Source organism: Gekko japonicus, unplaced genomic scaffold (assembly GCF_001447785.1).
Source record: "Gekko japonicus isolate JY-2015 unplaced genomic scaffold, Gekko_japonicus_V1.1 scaffold386, whole genome shotgun sequence".
NCBI classification, from domain to species: domain Eukaryota; kingdom Metazoa; phylum Chordata; class Lepidosauria; order Squamata; family Gekkonidae; genus Gekko; species Gekko japonicus.
In genome coordinates, this window is record NW_015163100.1 from 1,307,814 (window position 1) to 1,323,766 (window position 15,953).

General features: G+C 50.3%; 1 protein-coding gene across 2 annotated transcripts in view; it reads left to right on the forward strand.

Annotated features, from left to right (window-relative positions):
* The window catches only part of NFAT5 (nuclear factor of activated T-cells 5, tonicity-responsive), a 35,684-nt gene extending 19,731 nt beyond the window's left edge, over nucleotides 1–15,953 (forward strand). For both annotated transcript variants that reach the window (XM_015406734.1, XM_015406733.1), the window contains exons 5-13: nucleotides 1,519–1,691; nucleotides 2,972–3,106; nucleotides 3,247–3,299; nucleotides 4,670–4,802; nucleotides 5,723–5,800; nucleotides 7,191–7,336; nucleotides 11,249–13,652; nucleotides 14,549–14,790; nucleotides 15,488–15,953. In XM_015406734.1, the coding sequence (XP_015262220.1) occupies nucleotides 1,519–1,691; nucleotides 2,972–3,106; nucleotides 3,247–3,299; nucleotides 4,670–4,802; nucleotides 5,723–5,800; nucleotides 7,191–7,336; nucleotides 11,249–13,652; nucleotides 14,549–14,781 (3,355 nt within the window). In that variant the 3' untranslated portion in view covers nucleotides 14,782–14,790; nucleotides 15,488–15,953. The remainder of the gene's footprint in view (nucleotides 1–1,518; nucleotides 1,692–2,971; nucleotides 3,107–3,246; nucleotides 3,300–4,669; nucleotides 4,803–5,722; nucleotides 5,801–7,190; nucleotides 7,337–11,248; nucleotides 13,653–14,548; nucleotides 14,791–15,487) is intronic.

Here is a 15,953-nt window from a genome sequence, read left to right on the forward strand (position 1 = left end):
TGTGGAAGTCTTGTGAGCAAAGATTCTACTTTGTGAGCTACTGGCATTAAAGTTGTGAGCCAGCCATTTGGCTACTGCCTAAATTAGTTTGCTCTGGAGCCCTCCTTCCTGAGCTGAGACAAAAATGTGTGAGCCAGAGGCTAAAAAACTGTGAGCTAGCTCACACTAACTCAGCTTAGAGGGAACACTGCCCAAAAGATCTGCTGTAGATGCTAAAGAAATATTTCAGTTGAGAAGCTGGTTTGATAATGAGAGCCTGACCCACTGACAAATAGGTCCTGTAGGCACTGTGGAGTGTCCACGCCTTCCTGCATCTGCTTCAGGCATCAGGGAGATGCAAAGCAGTCCTGGAACCATGACTGGTTGCTGCAGTGATGAGCACTCAGCCAGCAGGGTTGCCTTGCCCGGGTGACTTTCCCTCTGCCACCTGTTGGCCAGGTTAAATTGCATCTGTCCCTTCAGTTGCACTGCTGATACCTCAGCTGGGCCCAAAGTACTGTTTTGCTTTTTATGAAGACAGTTATTTTTTGTTAGCTGCCGTTGAGGGGGGGAAAGCAAAGCAGCTGGCGTTTTGTCCACAGCCCCCTCAGGCCTTGAATATCTGCACTGGCAGGATTTGGGCTATGTGTGGCTGAAATCGTTGCTCTTAGTAGGTGGGGCGGGTTGATGGTGATTGCAGTGTGAGAGGCAGTAGCCATTGGAACATATAGCAGGCTGCTTATTCGTGGCTGGAGTTTAGGATTCTCCGGTCATGGCTCTTGGGTGCATCCACACCAGCTGCAATTCAGTGGCATCTAGCTGAAATGTTCTTCTCTCACACTGCAGTCATTGCCAGAGAAATATGCTTGTGTGCAATATGTCAAGAGCCTCCTGATGTTCTTTGGCTTGATCACGCTGACCTCTTGATGCTCCAGGGTAGAAATCCTCGGAGTGGAGGCTCAGTTGGTGGAAACAGCTAAGTTTGCAGCAGCCAGTGAATTGGATCTAGTCTAAGGAGGGAAGGGGCAGTTCCCACCCATTCCCCCTCGCCCCCAGGAGCAGCATTTCATGGAGACACGTGGGAAGGGAGAGGCAGAAAAGTTCACTTCCACTGGAAGATGTAGTCTAGACCTAGGCCCGTAGATTCTGGTTTTGCTGCTTCTAAAAGTTCAGTGTTCTTAATGTCCGTTTAACCTAAAATGTTTAATGTGCAAAGTAACGGACTGCCATCTCCTCCCCCTGAACTCCTCTGGTAGGTTGCTGGCAGGGATTGAACTGCCCAAGGCCAGCCAAAGTTTGTGTGAGCAGCAGGGATTTTAAGCAACATCTGCCCTCTTCAGAATGAAAACTGTCTCTCTGGTTATAGTTGTTACAGCCCCCAGAGACCAGGTGACTTTTTGTGGCTGCTCTGATTGTCTTTGTGGCAACAACTCTGGCTCAAACATCAAGGTTTTGGCTGGAGATCTGGGAAGCTTTCTTCCGTCTGTGTATTCACAAGGAAAACCCCATGTTAGTAATGCTACTCTTCTGTTGTGCCAGGGTTGACTGTGTAGGAATCCTGAAGCTGAGGAATGCTGATGTCGAAGCACGAATAGGCATTGTGGGCTCCAAGAAGAAAAGCACTCGAGCAAGACTGGTGTTCCGCGTTAACATCCCTCGGAAGGATGGCTCCACTCTGACGCTACAGACACCGTCCACCCCAATTCTGTGCAGTAAGTAGCAAAGACAAGCAGTGCCGTGGGCTAGTTACACGCCTTATCAAACCAAAGTTTGAGTCCGGTAGCACCTTTAAGACCAACAAAGTTTTATTCAAGGTATAAGCTTTTGCGTGCACGCAATCTTCTTCAGATATAGTGAAATGGAACTCACCAGTCCATACATACAGGTAGAGAGTGAGCAGTAAATTAGCATACAGCATAATGAAAATGTTTAACAGATTCAAGGACCAAACAGAAGTAACAAGCTTAGTTTATATGGTTACTGTTTGTTTGGGTTTAATTCGGGTGTGTGTGTGGGGGGAGACATAATGAAGGAAATAAATATGTCAAAATTGGAGATTGATGGGCAGGTTTATCCACACAGCATCTGTGTGGAAAGGATCTCAGCTCCCTTGGACCTCCTGGAGACGTTGGAGAAGAGTGTAGTTGCAGCCGGAGGACGTTGTGCCTGCACTTCTCCTGCAGAAGAGAACCGTCCCCCTGGCTTGAGGCAGGTGGCTTCTTTACTGAGAAATATTTATTAGCTGTTGGAGGCAAACTAATGGGTGTAAGATACTTTATTTTATTTATTTATTTATTTGGATTTGTATCCCGCCCTCCCCTTGACGGGCTCAGGGCGGGTTCCAACAATTTGCATACAGTACAACAATATAAAATTCAATACAATGAAAACCACGTTAAAACATGTGAAACATACTTCTAGGCAAAATAATTGACCCCTGTCTAGTGGCATTTAGAAATCTGCCAAAACATAACTTCAAAGGGAAAATGAGTGCCCCCAACCAACCAGTAGGTATGGTGAAGTCCTCTTTGTTGCTTGGTTTTTGAAACTTGCACTAGGCAGTTTCCAGAGCAGAGATTCCATCTCGTTTCGCTGGCCTTGTGTGACTTAATGGCGAGGCCTGTGATACCTCGCCAACTGTATTAATAATGAAATTGTTTTTTGTAGTTTTAACTGTATTTTATGTACTGACTGTGAGCCGCCCTGAGCCTGCATTGCAGGGAGGGCGGGGTATAAATGCGATAAATAAATAAATAAATGATGGTTCTTGTATATTCTGCATCAGCTGCCAGGAGGAATTATCACTGATGCAAGCAGGCTTTTGGACCTGAAAAGTATCTTGCTCAAGCAGAGTGTTCTACAAGTCAGTGATGCTCTGTTTTTCCTTGTGCAGTGCTGTACAACAGCACTCGTTTTCCTTATGGAGAACTTTGGGAATGTTTCTCGCTGCTCTCCCGCTCTTAATTGAGGCGCCTCTCTTTTCACCTCATAGCTCAACCAGCAGGTGTGCCAGAGATCCTAAAGAAAAGCCTGCACAGTTGCTCTGTGAAGGGGGAAGAGGACGTCTTCCTGATCGGCAAGAACTTTCTGAAGGGAACCAAAGTGATCTTCCAGGAGAATGTGTCTGGTGCGTCCCCAAGATGGAGCAGGGGGTGGGGGCAAGATGGAAGTAGTTGTGCTAGTGGGTAGCCATGGAATCTGCTGGGTCACACCACTGCCTGGGCAGTCTACAAATAAGCTTTGTCTTTGCGCTTTCCTTCCAAACAGATGAAAATTCTTGGAAAGCAGAAGCAGAAATTGACATGGAGCTATTCCATCAGGTATTTGCTTTCTCGTGTGCTTGGGATACAGTTCTGTTTTTGCTCCTGAATGTATTCTTTTAAAATTGATTAAAAGAATCCTGTTATCATATATCCGGAAGGCTCTCAAAAAGTCCCCAGATTTGCCCTGACCTGGATAGCCCAGGCAAGCGCATCTCGTCAGATCTCGGAAGCTAAGCAGGGTTGACCCTGCCTAGTACTTGGATGGGAGATCCCCTTGGAGTACCAGAGGTGGGGGCAGGCTTTATTCAGCCACCTCTCTGAATATCCTCCAGGCCCCCGGTTGGGATCATCCACCAGAGATCGCCATGACTTCCAGGTGCACACACACATGCATACATATGCACATATATAAAAAAATACCAAAAAAGTCCCTATATTTGATTTTTTTGAGATAAGAGGTCCGTTTATTTCCAAAGCTCTCTTCGTGTGGTTGATTGTTTTTCCGTAACTTGTCTCCCGTGCCACCAGACTCCTCTTCCATGACTCTTGCTTTACTGAGACCCTTTTTCTGGTGCTGGGGGCTCGTTCTGGGGTTCACGAACCCCTCTAGACGCTGCTCCTATAGGAGTGGTTCATCTGTTTGCTTCCCTGTGGCTTTTTCAGCGCAGCAGTGGCAAAAAGAGGTGGCACCTCAGGTCGCTCAGTGTGGCGGCCAAGTCTGGTGCCAAGGCCACGCTTTCGGTTCCCCTCCCTTATCCACATTGGTGCCTTCTCCCAGTGATGCCCCTGCTTGCCCTGAGCCCCAGGCCAGCCAGTATTTTGGTAGGTGGCTTGTTGGAGGAGAGGAATAAGCCATAGCGACAGTCGGGAGGGAGGCACCATGTTGATGTTCTTTGGCCATCCGTTTGCTTCATTTATATTCCACCTTTCTTCCCAATGGGGACCCAAAGGAGTTTCCATCATTCTCTTCTCCTCCATTTTATCCTCACAACAACCCTCTAAGGTGACCTTTCCTCCATTTTATCCTCACAACAAGGTGACCCGGCAAGCTTCCCTAGCAGTGTTGGGACTCACACTTGGGCCTCCCCGATTCCAGTCCAACACTCTCGTCCTTGCCCCACGCGATATGCCCTATCACATGTGTACATGCTCTGCAGTGGAAAGGGCAGAGACGGCAGGGAGAGGAAGAGCAGGCAAAGCAGAGGGTGCTCCAGAGAGCCACCTGTGATCGGGGGCAAATGCCGCCAGCCATCTTAAGGCCGAGTCGAAAAGATGTTTCAACAGAGGCACAATCCCCACCCCACCCTGATTTTGTGGGTTCCCTTTTACCTGGTCTGGACGGATCTCGCAGTGGTGTTCTCACTCTTGGTGTTGCAGTTGTAAGGCTCTTTAGATTTGTTTTAATGGGACTCTCTTTCTGGATACAGAACCATGTCATTGTGAAGGTGCCACCATATCATGACCAGCAAATAACTGCACCTGTTTCCGTGGGAATCTATGTGGTGACCAATGCTGGGAGATCGCATGACATACAGCCATTTACGTACACTCCAGACACAGGTATGGATAAAGGACTGACACTGTGGAAGGGGGCCTTGGCCCAGTACTTCTGGACAGCCTCTCTTCTCTTTAAGACCACAAGAGCTGTGCTGGATCAGACGAAGGGCCTGTCCAGCCCAGCTTTCTGTACATACAGTGGCCAACCGTCTGCCAACAGGAAGACCACAGCAGCATGGGGAACCAAGAGGCACCGTGCCTCTGGTAGTGGAGGGAGTAGAAACCCATCATGATCAGTAGCCATCGATCAGTAGCCCCATCCTTCATGGATTTGTCCACTCCCCTTTTAAAGCCTTCCAAGTTGGTGGCCGTGACCACATCCTGTGGCAGCGAGTTCCACAAATTAACTATATACTCTGTGAAGAAGTACTTCCTTTTGTCTGAGTAGCTCCCACCTTTCCGCTTCAGTGGATGATCCCGGCTTCTAGTATCATGATAGAGAGAGGAAACCTTCCCTCTAGAGCTTCTCTGTAACGTCTGACAGGAACCAAAGCAGCGGCTCTGGCAGCACCTTCTTTGCCCCGTGCCCCTGCTGTTGCTCAGCTGGGGCGTGCTTCTGGGGAGGCTGCCCCGCCCTCTTTGGTGCTTGGAGGGAAGAGACTGAGGGCCTGGCTGGCCTTCTGTCAAAGCCAAGCCTTGACCCGATGGCACTGATTTGCCCCGTGCCCCTGCTGTTGCTCAGCTGGGGCGTGCTTCTGGGGAGGCTGCCCCGCCCTCTTTGGTGCTTGGAGGGAAGAGACTGAGGGCCTGGCTGGCCTTCTGTCAAAGCCAGGTCTTGACCCGATGGCACTGACTTCCTTTTTGCAGGGGCTAATTATTATGGGGGACGCTTAGGCTTTTGAAATAAGCCTTTCCGCCTTGTCTCGGAAACCTCTTGCTTCATCTCTTTTGAAAGTCGGTGGTGTCTTTCCTTGCCTCTGCAGCCGGTGCTCTGAACATTAGCGTGAAGCAGGAGACCGCCAGCCCAGCCCAGCCCTGCTCTTTTGACGAAGCCGTCACAGGTATCTGACTTGTAGCAAATGGGTTCCGGAGGCTGTTTTAATTTACAGCAACTTCCTGCAGACTTTCAGGGGAAGTTTTGCATCCCACTCCCAATTCAGGCCCTTACCTCCATTTGATCTTTTTTACTCTCTGTCTGCCATGATGAAATGACGGTGGCATTGACTCCTCAGAACATCAGAGGTGCCAGGCAGTCAAGGCCTAGAGGCCAAGGCAGCACCCTGATGCAAGCCCTGGTATTCAGAGGTTTGAATATGGAGGGTTCCCTTCAGTCATTGTGACTGGTATCTATTAATGGACCTCTCATCCATGGATCTGTCCAACCTGCTTTTAAACGCTATCCATTCTTGTGGCCATTGCTGCGTCCAGTAGTAATCAATCTATAGGTCAATTGCTCATTGAGTAAGGAAGTAGTTCCTTTTGTCTCTCATGAATCTGTTGTCCATCACCTTCATTGAGTGCTCATGAGTTCTAGTATTGGGGAGGGGGTATGGCTCAGTGGAAGAGCCTCTGCTTTGCATGCAGAAGGTCCCTGGTTCAGTCCCCATCATCTCCCATTAAAAGCACCAGCCAGGAGGTGATGGGAAAGACCTCTGCCCGAGACTCTGGAAAGCAGCTGCCAGTCTGAGTGGACAATGCAGACCTTGATGCACGAACAGTCTGATTCAGTATAAGACAGTGTCATGTGTGTCAGTATTATGGGGGAGGAAGAAAAACCTCTATCCGCTTTCTGCACCCTGTGCATGCATAGTTTTATAAACTTCTGTCATGTCCCACCCCTTAGTTGCTTCCCCACCCCAAACTTCAAAGGCCCAGCCTCTCTAACCTTTCATCACTGGAAGGGTGCTCCAGTCCCTTGATTGTCTTTGTTGCCTTCTCCACACTTTTTTCCAGCTTTGCAGTTACCTTTTCTAAAAAGCAGCAGCCAAAACTGCAGGCAGTATCCCAAATAAGTCCTCGCCATAGATCTATTCAAGGGCATCACAATATTGGCTTTTCTGTTTTCAGTCCCTTTCCTAATAATCCCTAATATGGGGCTTGCCCTTTTCACCCCTGCCACACGGAGTCAGCATTTACATCCTAATGTTACTCATCTGCTTGCTGGCTAGTCTGGTGCTTGTAAGTGGAGGTTTTAATCTTTCTTCCATGTGTTCTTCACAGGATCATTTCTGTAACAAAGTAAAAAATTCCTGAAAAGCTTTACTTTACTTCCTTTACTCATTGTTACTTTACATCCCTTGGTATAAGAACGTGTGTGAAAAGAGCTGATTTCCCAAGATGCTGTTTAGTGTGATAGTACAGAGCAGTGAAAGCTAAAGGATATCTCCCCATCCCAGTCATGGTCTCTTGTGGCCCTGGGTGGCAGCTCATTTTCTGTGTTTCTACCTGCAGTGAATCCCAGTGGCTGCAACTTGGAGAAGGTAAATATCCTTCCCAGTGCCCTGATAACTCCACTCAGGCCAAGCAGCGGGATCAAGAGTGAAGAGGCTGCTCCAATGGAACTTGCGGCTGAGAAACCATCTCCTCCGGTCTTTAAGGTAAGTGGATGCTTCTGCATTCTCAGGTGTTCGTTATGGACAACATTAGCAGCAGCAAGAGGTGCATATGAAGCACACATGTAAGCTGACGAAACAAGCAAAGTAGAAATCTGAGGAGTGGATTGCTTAAAAAAAAAAAAAAGACAAGCATTTCTTCAAATATATCAGCAGCCGGTTGGGCCATGAGATGACAAAGGGATGTAAGGATTGCTTAGGGAAGCTGGTGAGATGGTAGAGAAACTGAATGAATACTTTGTGTTGGTTTTCACTGCAGAAAATGTGGGTCACCTTACCTGCATCAGTGCCACTGCTTCTGGTAAGTCTGAAGAATTAGGTAAAATTGAGGTGATGAATGATGAGGTTTTAGGACTGCTAGGGAAACTAAAGTCTCCAGGTCAAAGTGGCTCACACCCAGAGATCCTTAAGGAACTCAGATACAACATTTTTGATCTGCTAACCAGCATATGTAACTCATCACTAAAATCAGCCTCTGTGCTCAACAACTGGAAACTGGCAAATGTCACACTGCTTTTTAAAAAGGGGTCCAGAGTCTCACAATGCAAGTTAAGTCTACTCTTGAGGAATGGACCAAATTAAACCTGACTCTTGTAGAAAAAGTTTTGCTTTTTAAATCAATTTTATTACCAAAATTTCTTTTCCTATTCCAAAACTTACCTGTTTTGTTGACATTTAATGATTTTAAAACCTGGAGACAATATTTACAGAGTTTCTTATGGTCAGGTGAAAGGGCGAGAATTAACTTTGCCACCTTAACTAGGCCAACTAGATTAGGGGGGTTGGGACTCCCTGATCTAGAAAAATATTGTATAGCCTCCTAATTAAAAGTCATACATTATTATGCTATACCATTTTGTGCCAAACCTTGGCTTCAGATGGAAAAGATGGATTTGCTCCCAGCTCATCTCCACAAATTTTTATGGATCCCATCTAACCTTGGAAACATCTTAAAACTAACCAACCCTTACTTAAGGTTTACTTTGCAATTATGGTGTAAGTATAGACATCTTTTAGTGCCAGGACTTTCTCCTATTGCAGCCCTTTTAGGACAGCCATGGTTTCCTCCAGGTGCAGAAAACACTTCCTTTTGAACATAAGAAATAAAGGGATCTTCAGAATCTGTGACTTCATCTTTAATGGTAATATAGGGACACAACAACAGATTGAAACAAAATACGGTATAAAAATCTCATGGCTGCAACACTTTCAAATTTACCACAAGCTAATTATTTTTTTAAAAACAATATCCTAGTTCAAAAGGTTTACTGGCAATCATTTATAGCCTACTTAACACTAAGTCATAGACAGAAATATCTACAATTCAGAAGGCATGGCATAAGGAATGCAATCCTGAATTAACTGATAATCAGTGGCTAGAAATCTGGAACTCCTGTATGTTTCTTACTAAATCCACAAATCTAAAACTGCAACATTCAAACTATATGCGAGGTGGTACCTCACCCCAGAACTTTTATTTAAATGTAAATATAAGACCACTCCCCTTTGTTGGAAGGGATGTGGCAACCCTGGAACACTTACTTACTGCTGGTGGGCATGTCCTAGAATCAATACTCTTTGGGAAAAGGTTCTGGAAGAAATGAGAAAGATTACAGGCCATAAACTGCCTAACTCTCCTGAGTCTCTTTTGTTACACTATTGGCCTAAAATAACCCTGACCAAACAGACCTCTGAATTATTACCATTACTACTAATGGCTGCTAAATATCTCATAGCACAAAATTGGAAATTGAATAAGATACCTACTTTGACACACTGGAGAGCAAAAGTATGGGACAGCCTCTGATAAACTGCCGACTCAGCTCCTTGTATTTGATAACCCGATAAGAGTAAACGACTTTATGGACAAGTGGTTTATATTCTTTGAATATGTGTCTTCACACCAAAAGCAGGCTTATAAGCTACCTCAAAAATATAGGGATTTCGCGTTCTATTAGTAAGCTACGTTATACTCCTCTAGGCTGCATTAGGTGAGTTTTCTTTTCATTGGTTGTTGGTTGTGGTTTGTTGATTTATTGTTGTTGGTTGTTTCTTACTGAGACCCTACCTTGAGTTGAATTATATAGTGTTTATCAATGTTGTTGTTCATCTGACTGCTATTAATTGATAATGATAATAATTTTTTGAATAAAGTATATTTTTCTTGATGCAAAATAAAATAAAAATATTAATTGCAAAAAAGGGGGGGGGGGTTTCCAGAGGGGATCCAGGGAATTACGTGCCAGTTTGCTTAACTGCAGTTTGCTTAATTCTTCTGTGTAAATTAGTAGAAACTGTTATTTAAGATAACAGTTCTTAAGCATATTGAGGAACAAAGTGTGCTGGAAAATGAATCCTGTTGAACAGGTTAATGAGTAAGTAGACAAGGGCGATCCAGTAGACATCCTATAGCTAGACATCCAAAGAGCTTTTGACAGGGTATCTCATCAGAGATGGCTGAATGAGCTCAGCAGTCATGGGATAAGAGGACATGTCCTCTTTAAACAAGAGGAAGCAGTTCTCGCAGCAGAGGGACGTGAGCAGCAGGGTTCTGCAGGATCTGTGGTGGGACTATTTGATTTGTTAATAAATGATCTGGGATTAGCAGTGAGCAAGCTGGAAAAAGTAAAGAAAAGGGAGGCAAGGGTTGGAGCACCTTTCCTAGGAGGAAAGGCTGAAGAGTCCGGGACCTTGCAGTTCAGAGAAGAAGACAGGAGGGGGAGGGGGCGATGGAGGTGCATACAGTTCCGCCTGCAGCAGCAGATGTGTGTGTGTGTTACGTGCCATCAGGTTGCCTCTGACTGAGGCAGCCCTGTGAACAAATGACCTCCAGAGCGTGGTGTCACTGCTCAGGCTTGCTCATGCAGTGGCCAAGAGAGTATTTTACTGAAACCTGGTAGGAAAACAGAAGGAAATGGTTACTTAATGGGTAGCTAAACTGCAGGAGTCACTCTGCCGGTGGGCTTAGTGGTTGCCTGAGCCTAGATGGCCTTGAATGTGAGTTAGACAGAGTCTTGGAGGATGGGTCCATCAATGGCTACTGGCTGTGGTGACGGAAGAGGACCGGAGCATCCAGTCCGCTTCTGGAATCCCAGTCCCAGGAGGAGGCGGCGGCGGCAGCTGGGAAAGGCCTTGGCGTCTATCACCTAGCTGTTGGCCCTCCAGGAAATCCAGCTCAGCCACTCTGTGGGGCAGGATGCTGGACGAGATGGGCCTCTGGCCTTGATCCAGCAGGGCTGCTCTTGTGTCGCTTCACTCCACTGGACTCTAGAGCCCTGCCCAACTAGACGCTGGTTCAAATGCCTTCCTGAATTGGGTCCAGGCAGCCGTGTGTGAAAGGGGTGGCCTTTTTCCAAGAAGACCTTTACGGGTGGGTTGTGCCTTTCCAGACACTGTCCACGTGCACCTTTGGCATAAATACCTGCTGTTTCATCACTTAAGGCAAATCAGGCATAGCCCTTCACGCTTTCGGCCTTGAGCTTGGAGCAAGGAAGGTACCAGGCAAGCATGCCATGTCGCGGTTGTGTGGTGATGAGCTCTGAGTTGGTGAGGTCTTAAGAAACAGAAGGCAACAGTCCAAACTGTCTTGTGCTAACTACTTCCATTTGTTTACATAATTCACACTGAGTGCTTCGCCAGACACCACGTTTGGAAGCAGAGAGAAACAGTACAGTCCATTCACAGTTCTATACATATCAGCACAGAACAAACACCAGTCAGCATTCAATGCTGAGTCATTGTGCACAGGCATTCTTGCTCTGGTCAGAACCGGTATGAACTAGCTAACGTAGCTGTCATGAACTGTCAATTAGATCACCAGCCTGGTGTCTTATCAAGCAACACTTTTATATGCTGACATGTTAACGTGTGAACATTCTGCTGTGTTTCCCGCTCCAGGCAGGCAGCATAGTTGGGCCTTCTTCAGCGGCGCTGGAGAGCAGCCTGCCCACCATGCTGGGAAGTGGCACTTTCTCCTCCTCGGCTTCTCACTTGGCCTTGGCTTCGGAGGGTGAACAGCAGCAGCTGCAGCCCAAAGCGTATGCTCCAGAGGGGATGCCCAGCCTCCAGACGCAAGACATCGCCCAGCCGGGCAGCTTCCCAGCCGCCTCGGCTCCCGGCCAGCTGCAGAACAGTGACGCCTTGTTGCAGCAGGCAACTCAGTTCTCCTCGAGGGAGGCCCCGCCAGACCCTGCCGCGATGACCCTGTCTCAGTTGGCCGAGGCTTCCCAGCAGCAGCAGCCCCCCCTGCAGGAGTCGGCCCAGGCCCTGCAGCAGCAGCAGCAGCAGCAGATCTCGTCCACCATGTTCTCCTCGGCGGAGGGGGTGAGTCAGCTGCAGAACACCATCCAGCAGCTGCAGGCGGGGAACTTCCAGCCCAGCGCTGCTGGCAGCGGAGGAAGTGGGAGCGTGGACCTGGTCCAGCAAGTGCTGGAAGCTCAGCAGCAGCTGTCCTCCGTTTTGTTTTCTGGCTCGGACAACGAGGATGTTCAGGAACAGCTCAACGTAGAGATGTTCCAGCAGGTCAGCCAAATGCAGAACCGTGTTAGCCCGGGGATGTTTCCCTCCTCAGAGTCGGCCTGTTCGAGAGCAGAGGACCTTCTCTCCGGGAGGACCGAGAGCGCCCGCCAGCAGCCCGAGAGCTCTTTGTCCAGCCAGCAGCAGGCCATGGAGACCTCTGCAGCGATGGTGCTGGAGATGCAGCAAGGCCTCTGCCAGGCTGCCGGCCAGATGCAGCCGGACCTGTTCTCCTCCTCTACCACCTCCTCGGGAAACGGAAGCCTCCAGCAGCCTCCTGTGTACCAGCAAGCTTCCCACATGATGGGTGGGCTGTCGGCCTCAGAAGACATGCAGATGCAGTGTGAGTTGTTCTCTCCAGCCAATGTGTCTGGCAACGAAGCTGCTACCCCACCCCAGCAGCAGGTCTCTGCCGGCGGACCCACTTTGTTTCAGTCTTCTGGCTCCGCTGAGAACGAAGAGGCCTCAGGCCAGGCCGAGCAGATGCAGAACACCGTCTTTCAGGCCATGGTCCAGATGCAGCACAGCGGAGAGAGTCAGTCTCAAGTCAATCTGTTCCCTTCCTCCGAGAACATGATGGCCGTCCAGGGTGGCGGGACGCAGCAGCCAGGGGGAGCCCTGTTCCAGCAGAGTGGGGAGATGATGTCTCTGCAGACCGGGAGCTTTCTGCAGCAGGCTCCCCACTCCCAGGCACAGCTTTTCCATTCTCAGGGCCCGATGGGAGATGCCCAGAACATCTCGCAGGAAACCCAGGGCTCACTCTTTCACAGCCAGAGCACTTCCTCTTCCTCTGAGCAGTTGCAGCCTCCAATGTTTCACTCCCAGAGCAACATGGGAGTCCTGCAGAGCAGTTCGGTTGTGCAAGACCAGCAGCCGAGCAGCATGTTCCTCACCCAGAGTTCCATGAGTGGCTCTGTCACGCAGGAGGAGCAGATGCCATTCTTCGCCACCCCGAGCGCCATTTCTTCCCTGCAGACATCTGCGAGTGCCGAGCAGCAGCCCTCATTCCAGCAGCAGCAGCAGCAGCAGCAAGCAGCTCAGCTCTCCCACCTCCAGGGCCCTCTGCTTTCCCAAGAGCAACCCCAGAACCCGCAGCAGGGCCTGTTCCAGCCGCAAGTGTCCCTCGGCTCCCTCCCTCCCTCTGGGGTGTCCCCAAGCCAGCAGGGGGCCATGTTCCAGTCCTCACACTCACTCGTGGCTCTTCAGAACAGCGCCTCAACTCAAGAGCAGCAGCAGCAGCAGCAAAATATGCGGTTCAGCAGTCAGAATTCCCTGGGCCCAATGACGTCTCAAGAGTCCAACATGATGTTCAGCGCCAGTCCCGGCTCGATGGCCAGCCAGGAGCAGCAGCAGAGCCAGTCTCTCTTTCACCCCCCAACTGGCATGAATCAGGAGCAGCAGCCCATGCAGTTCCAGAGCCAGAGACAGGGCTCTGCCCAAGCCGAGCCACAGCAGCCCACCTTGTTCCACAGTTCTCCCCAGATGCAGCTGGTCCAGGGCTCGCCCGGCTCTCAAGAGCAGCCGGTCACCCTCTTCATCTCTTCCGCTTCCATGTCTGCCTTGCAGAGCAGCATCAGCCAGCAGGAGCTGCAGCAGCCCTCCCTCTACTCTTCCCAGGGCAGCATGGCCAACATCCAGAGCACTTCGTCACCCCCCCAGCAGCAGCAGCAGCAGCAGCAGGCGGCTTTGTTCCACAACACACACAGTGGTGCCCTCAACCAGCTGCAGAACTCCTCAGCTTCATCTCAGCAGACATCTGGGATATTCCTCTTCGGCATCCAAGACAGTAAGTATGGAGGGCCTGGAACTGGGCTTGTACACAGTCGCATCTGGACAGGCCAAGCCAAGGAACACCCAGTCGTAAAATGTGCCAAAGTGTTACCTCCAGGCTTTCACCGTAGAGCCTGCGTGGCTCAGTGGTAGAGCATTTGCTTGGCAGGTTCAGTCTCTGGCAGCATCACATCTCTAGTTAAAAAGGACCAGGCAGGAGGTGACGGGAAAGACCCTTTTCTGCCTGGGACCCTGGAGAGCTGCTGCCAGTCTGAGTAGACAATGCTGACCTTGAAGGACCCAGGGAGTCTGAGTCAGTAGAAGTCAGCTTTGTGTGGGTGTCCAAGGGCCTAACCTTTGGGGTAGCAGCCCTTTTGGCACAGGTGCCAATTTCTGTTTGAGGGTAGTAGAAAAGGAGTGGAAGCCTCCAGGCGGGCGCTGGCGACAGAGAATCCTCCGGGTGGCTGCTCTGGATCTGTCCTCAGTCTCTGCTTCATTCTGAATGTCTTAATCTGTGAACTCTCCCTCTGCCGGTGTCCTGGAGCAGGGCTGTGGGAGCATCTCTGTGTGCCTCTATGGCACGATCTTGGATACAGGGCCTGGTGAGGAGGGGCTCCTTTGAACAGGCAAGGGTGCCTGCGTGCATCAGGGTTCGGACACAGACAGGTACAGGAGAGTGAGCGGGAAGTCTTGTGGGTGTTTCACAGAGGAGACGCAGGATGCGCTTCTTCCCTCTTGACACCTGGGGCTAGTTCCGTGCCTGGGGGAGCAAGGGCTGGTCGGGCGGGACAAGGGTTCTGCCCAGGGATGGGGTGCGTGCTGCAGAGCGGCTGCTGGTCTTGCCCGAGAGACTGGAGCTCAGTGACGAGGCGCGGCGTATTCCAAATGCATACCACTTGTCTTCCTCCACAGACTGTGGCCAGCTCTTAACATCTGGACCAGCTGCCATGTCAGATCAGATGCTCTCCATCAGTCAGCCACAGGGTGAGGCTCAGCAGTCTGTCACAACGCTCCTCTCTCAGCAACTGTCGGAGAGCACCCAGCTGCCTTCCGCCATGACCCCCAATCAGAGCATGAAGAAGATCGATGACCTGCTGGTGTCTCTCCAGAACCAGGGGAACAGTAATATGGCCGGCTCCTTCTAATGGCCTGGGGTAAGTTGGAGATTTGGGCAAGGCTCTTTCTCTGCCCGGGACAGGATGGTTCTCGTTCTACCCAGGTGAGGAGCAGCCATCCTGAGGACAGATTGTCTGAGCTTTGATGGCGCTTGGCCTCTCCTGGTTTCGTTGGCTCCCAATGCAGCTCCACGAGTCTTTCTCAGTTTGTGGCTTGTTGGGAACATTGCCCACAAAGGACGCCTGAGCCCCGTCGAAGGTTGGGAGACCCGGGAGACTTCAGGATCTCTGCTTTCCCACCCAGCCTCTCTCCTGTCTCGTTTGGGTTCCGTTTCAGTTGGTCCAGTCTCAGCCATTTGAGCAGTCAGGGCGTAGCACACCTCCTGCCCCCCAGTGTCCAAAGGCACTTTGACCGCGATTGTTCCAAGAAGATCACGCTTAACGACTTTTGGGGGAAACAGCAAGCGAAAGGGGGAGGGGAACAGACGCCTGGTGAATAGAGGGCAATGTTGTGTGGACGGTCCCAGAAACAGCAGTGCCGTAAGGGAAGGAGTGCAAAGTATAGTTGGGCGGCAGAGAGGTGGAGTAGCTAGCAGGGGTCAGGGGCCAGCTTGTCTGTCAGTCTTCAGCAAGGGAGGGGGGAAGAGGCAGTGTTGGTGGCTGTGAAGAGGCAGAAGTGTTTAAACTCGGCGGCCCTTGTCCTTTCTCACCCCCACACTCCCGCTTACCATTTCAGAAGCGCCCTGATGGGAAAGGAGACTGGGAAGATCCCTTCAGCTCTTGTGACTATTGGATGTTTGGAGTCAAATCCCCCCTCTCAAAGGATCACCTGGACCCCAGGCCAAACGTAGCCTCCACCCCACTTTTGCAAGTGCACCCACATTGAACCGCTGGGTAGGAGCCTCGGGAGAGAAGCTGAAGAGCTCCACTTTGCTGTGCCCAGGCCCGGGCGGTCCGCCTGTCTCGAGCCCTGCTGGGGGGACGCAGAGCCGGGCTGTTCAGGGGCCACTGCTGCTGGGCAAGGGAAGCGCGCTCCGGTCCGTCCTTCCCTTCCTTTCTTCACAGCCACTGGAGCTCCTGGGGATGGGCCCCGTGTATCTTTCTGTTACTCCAGATCCTGATCTGGCCGTCTCTGATGACGACAGGTCCCGTGGTTGGCAGCTGCAAGTGGAAATGGTTTCCACTGGACCAGGCGAGGCAAG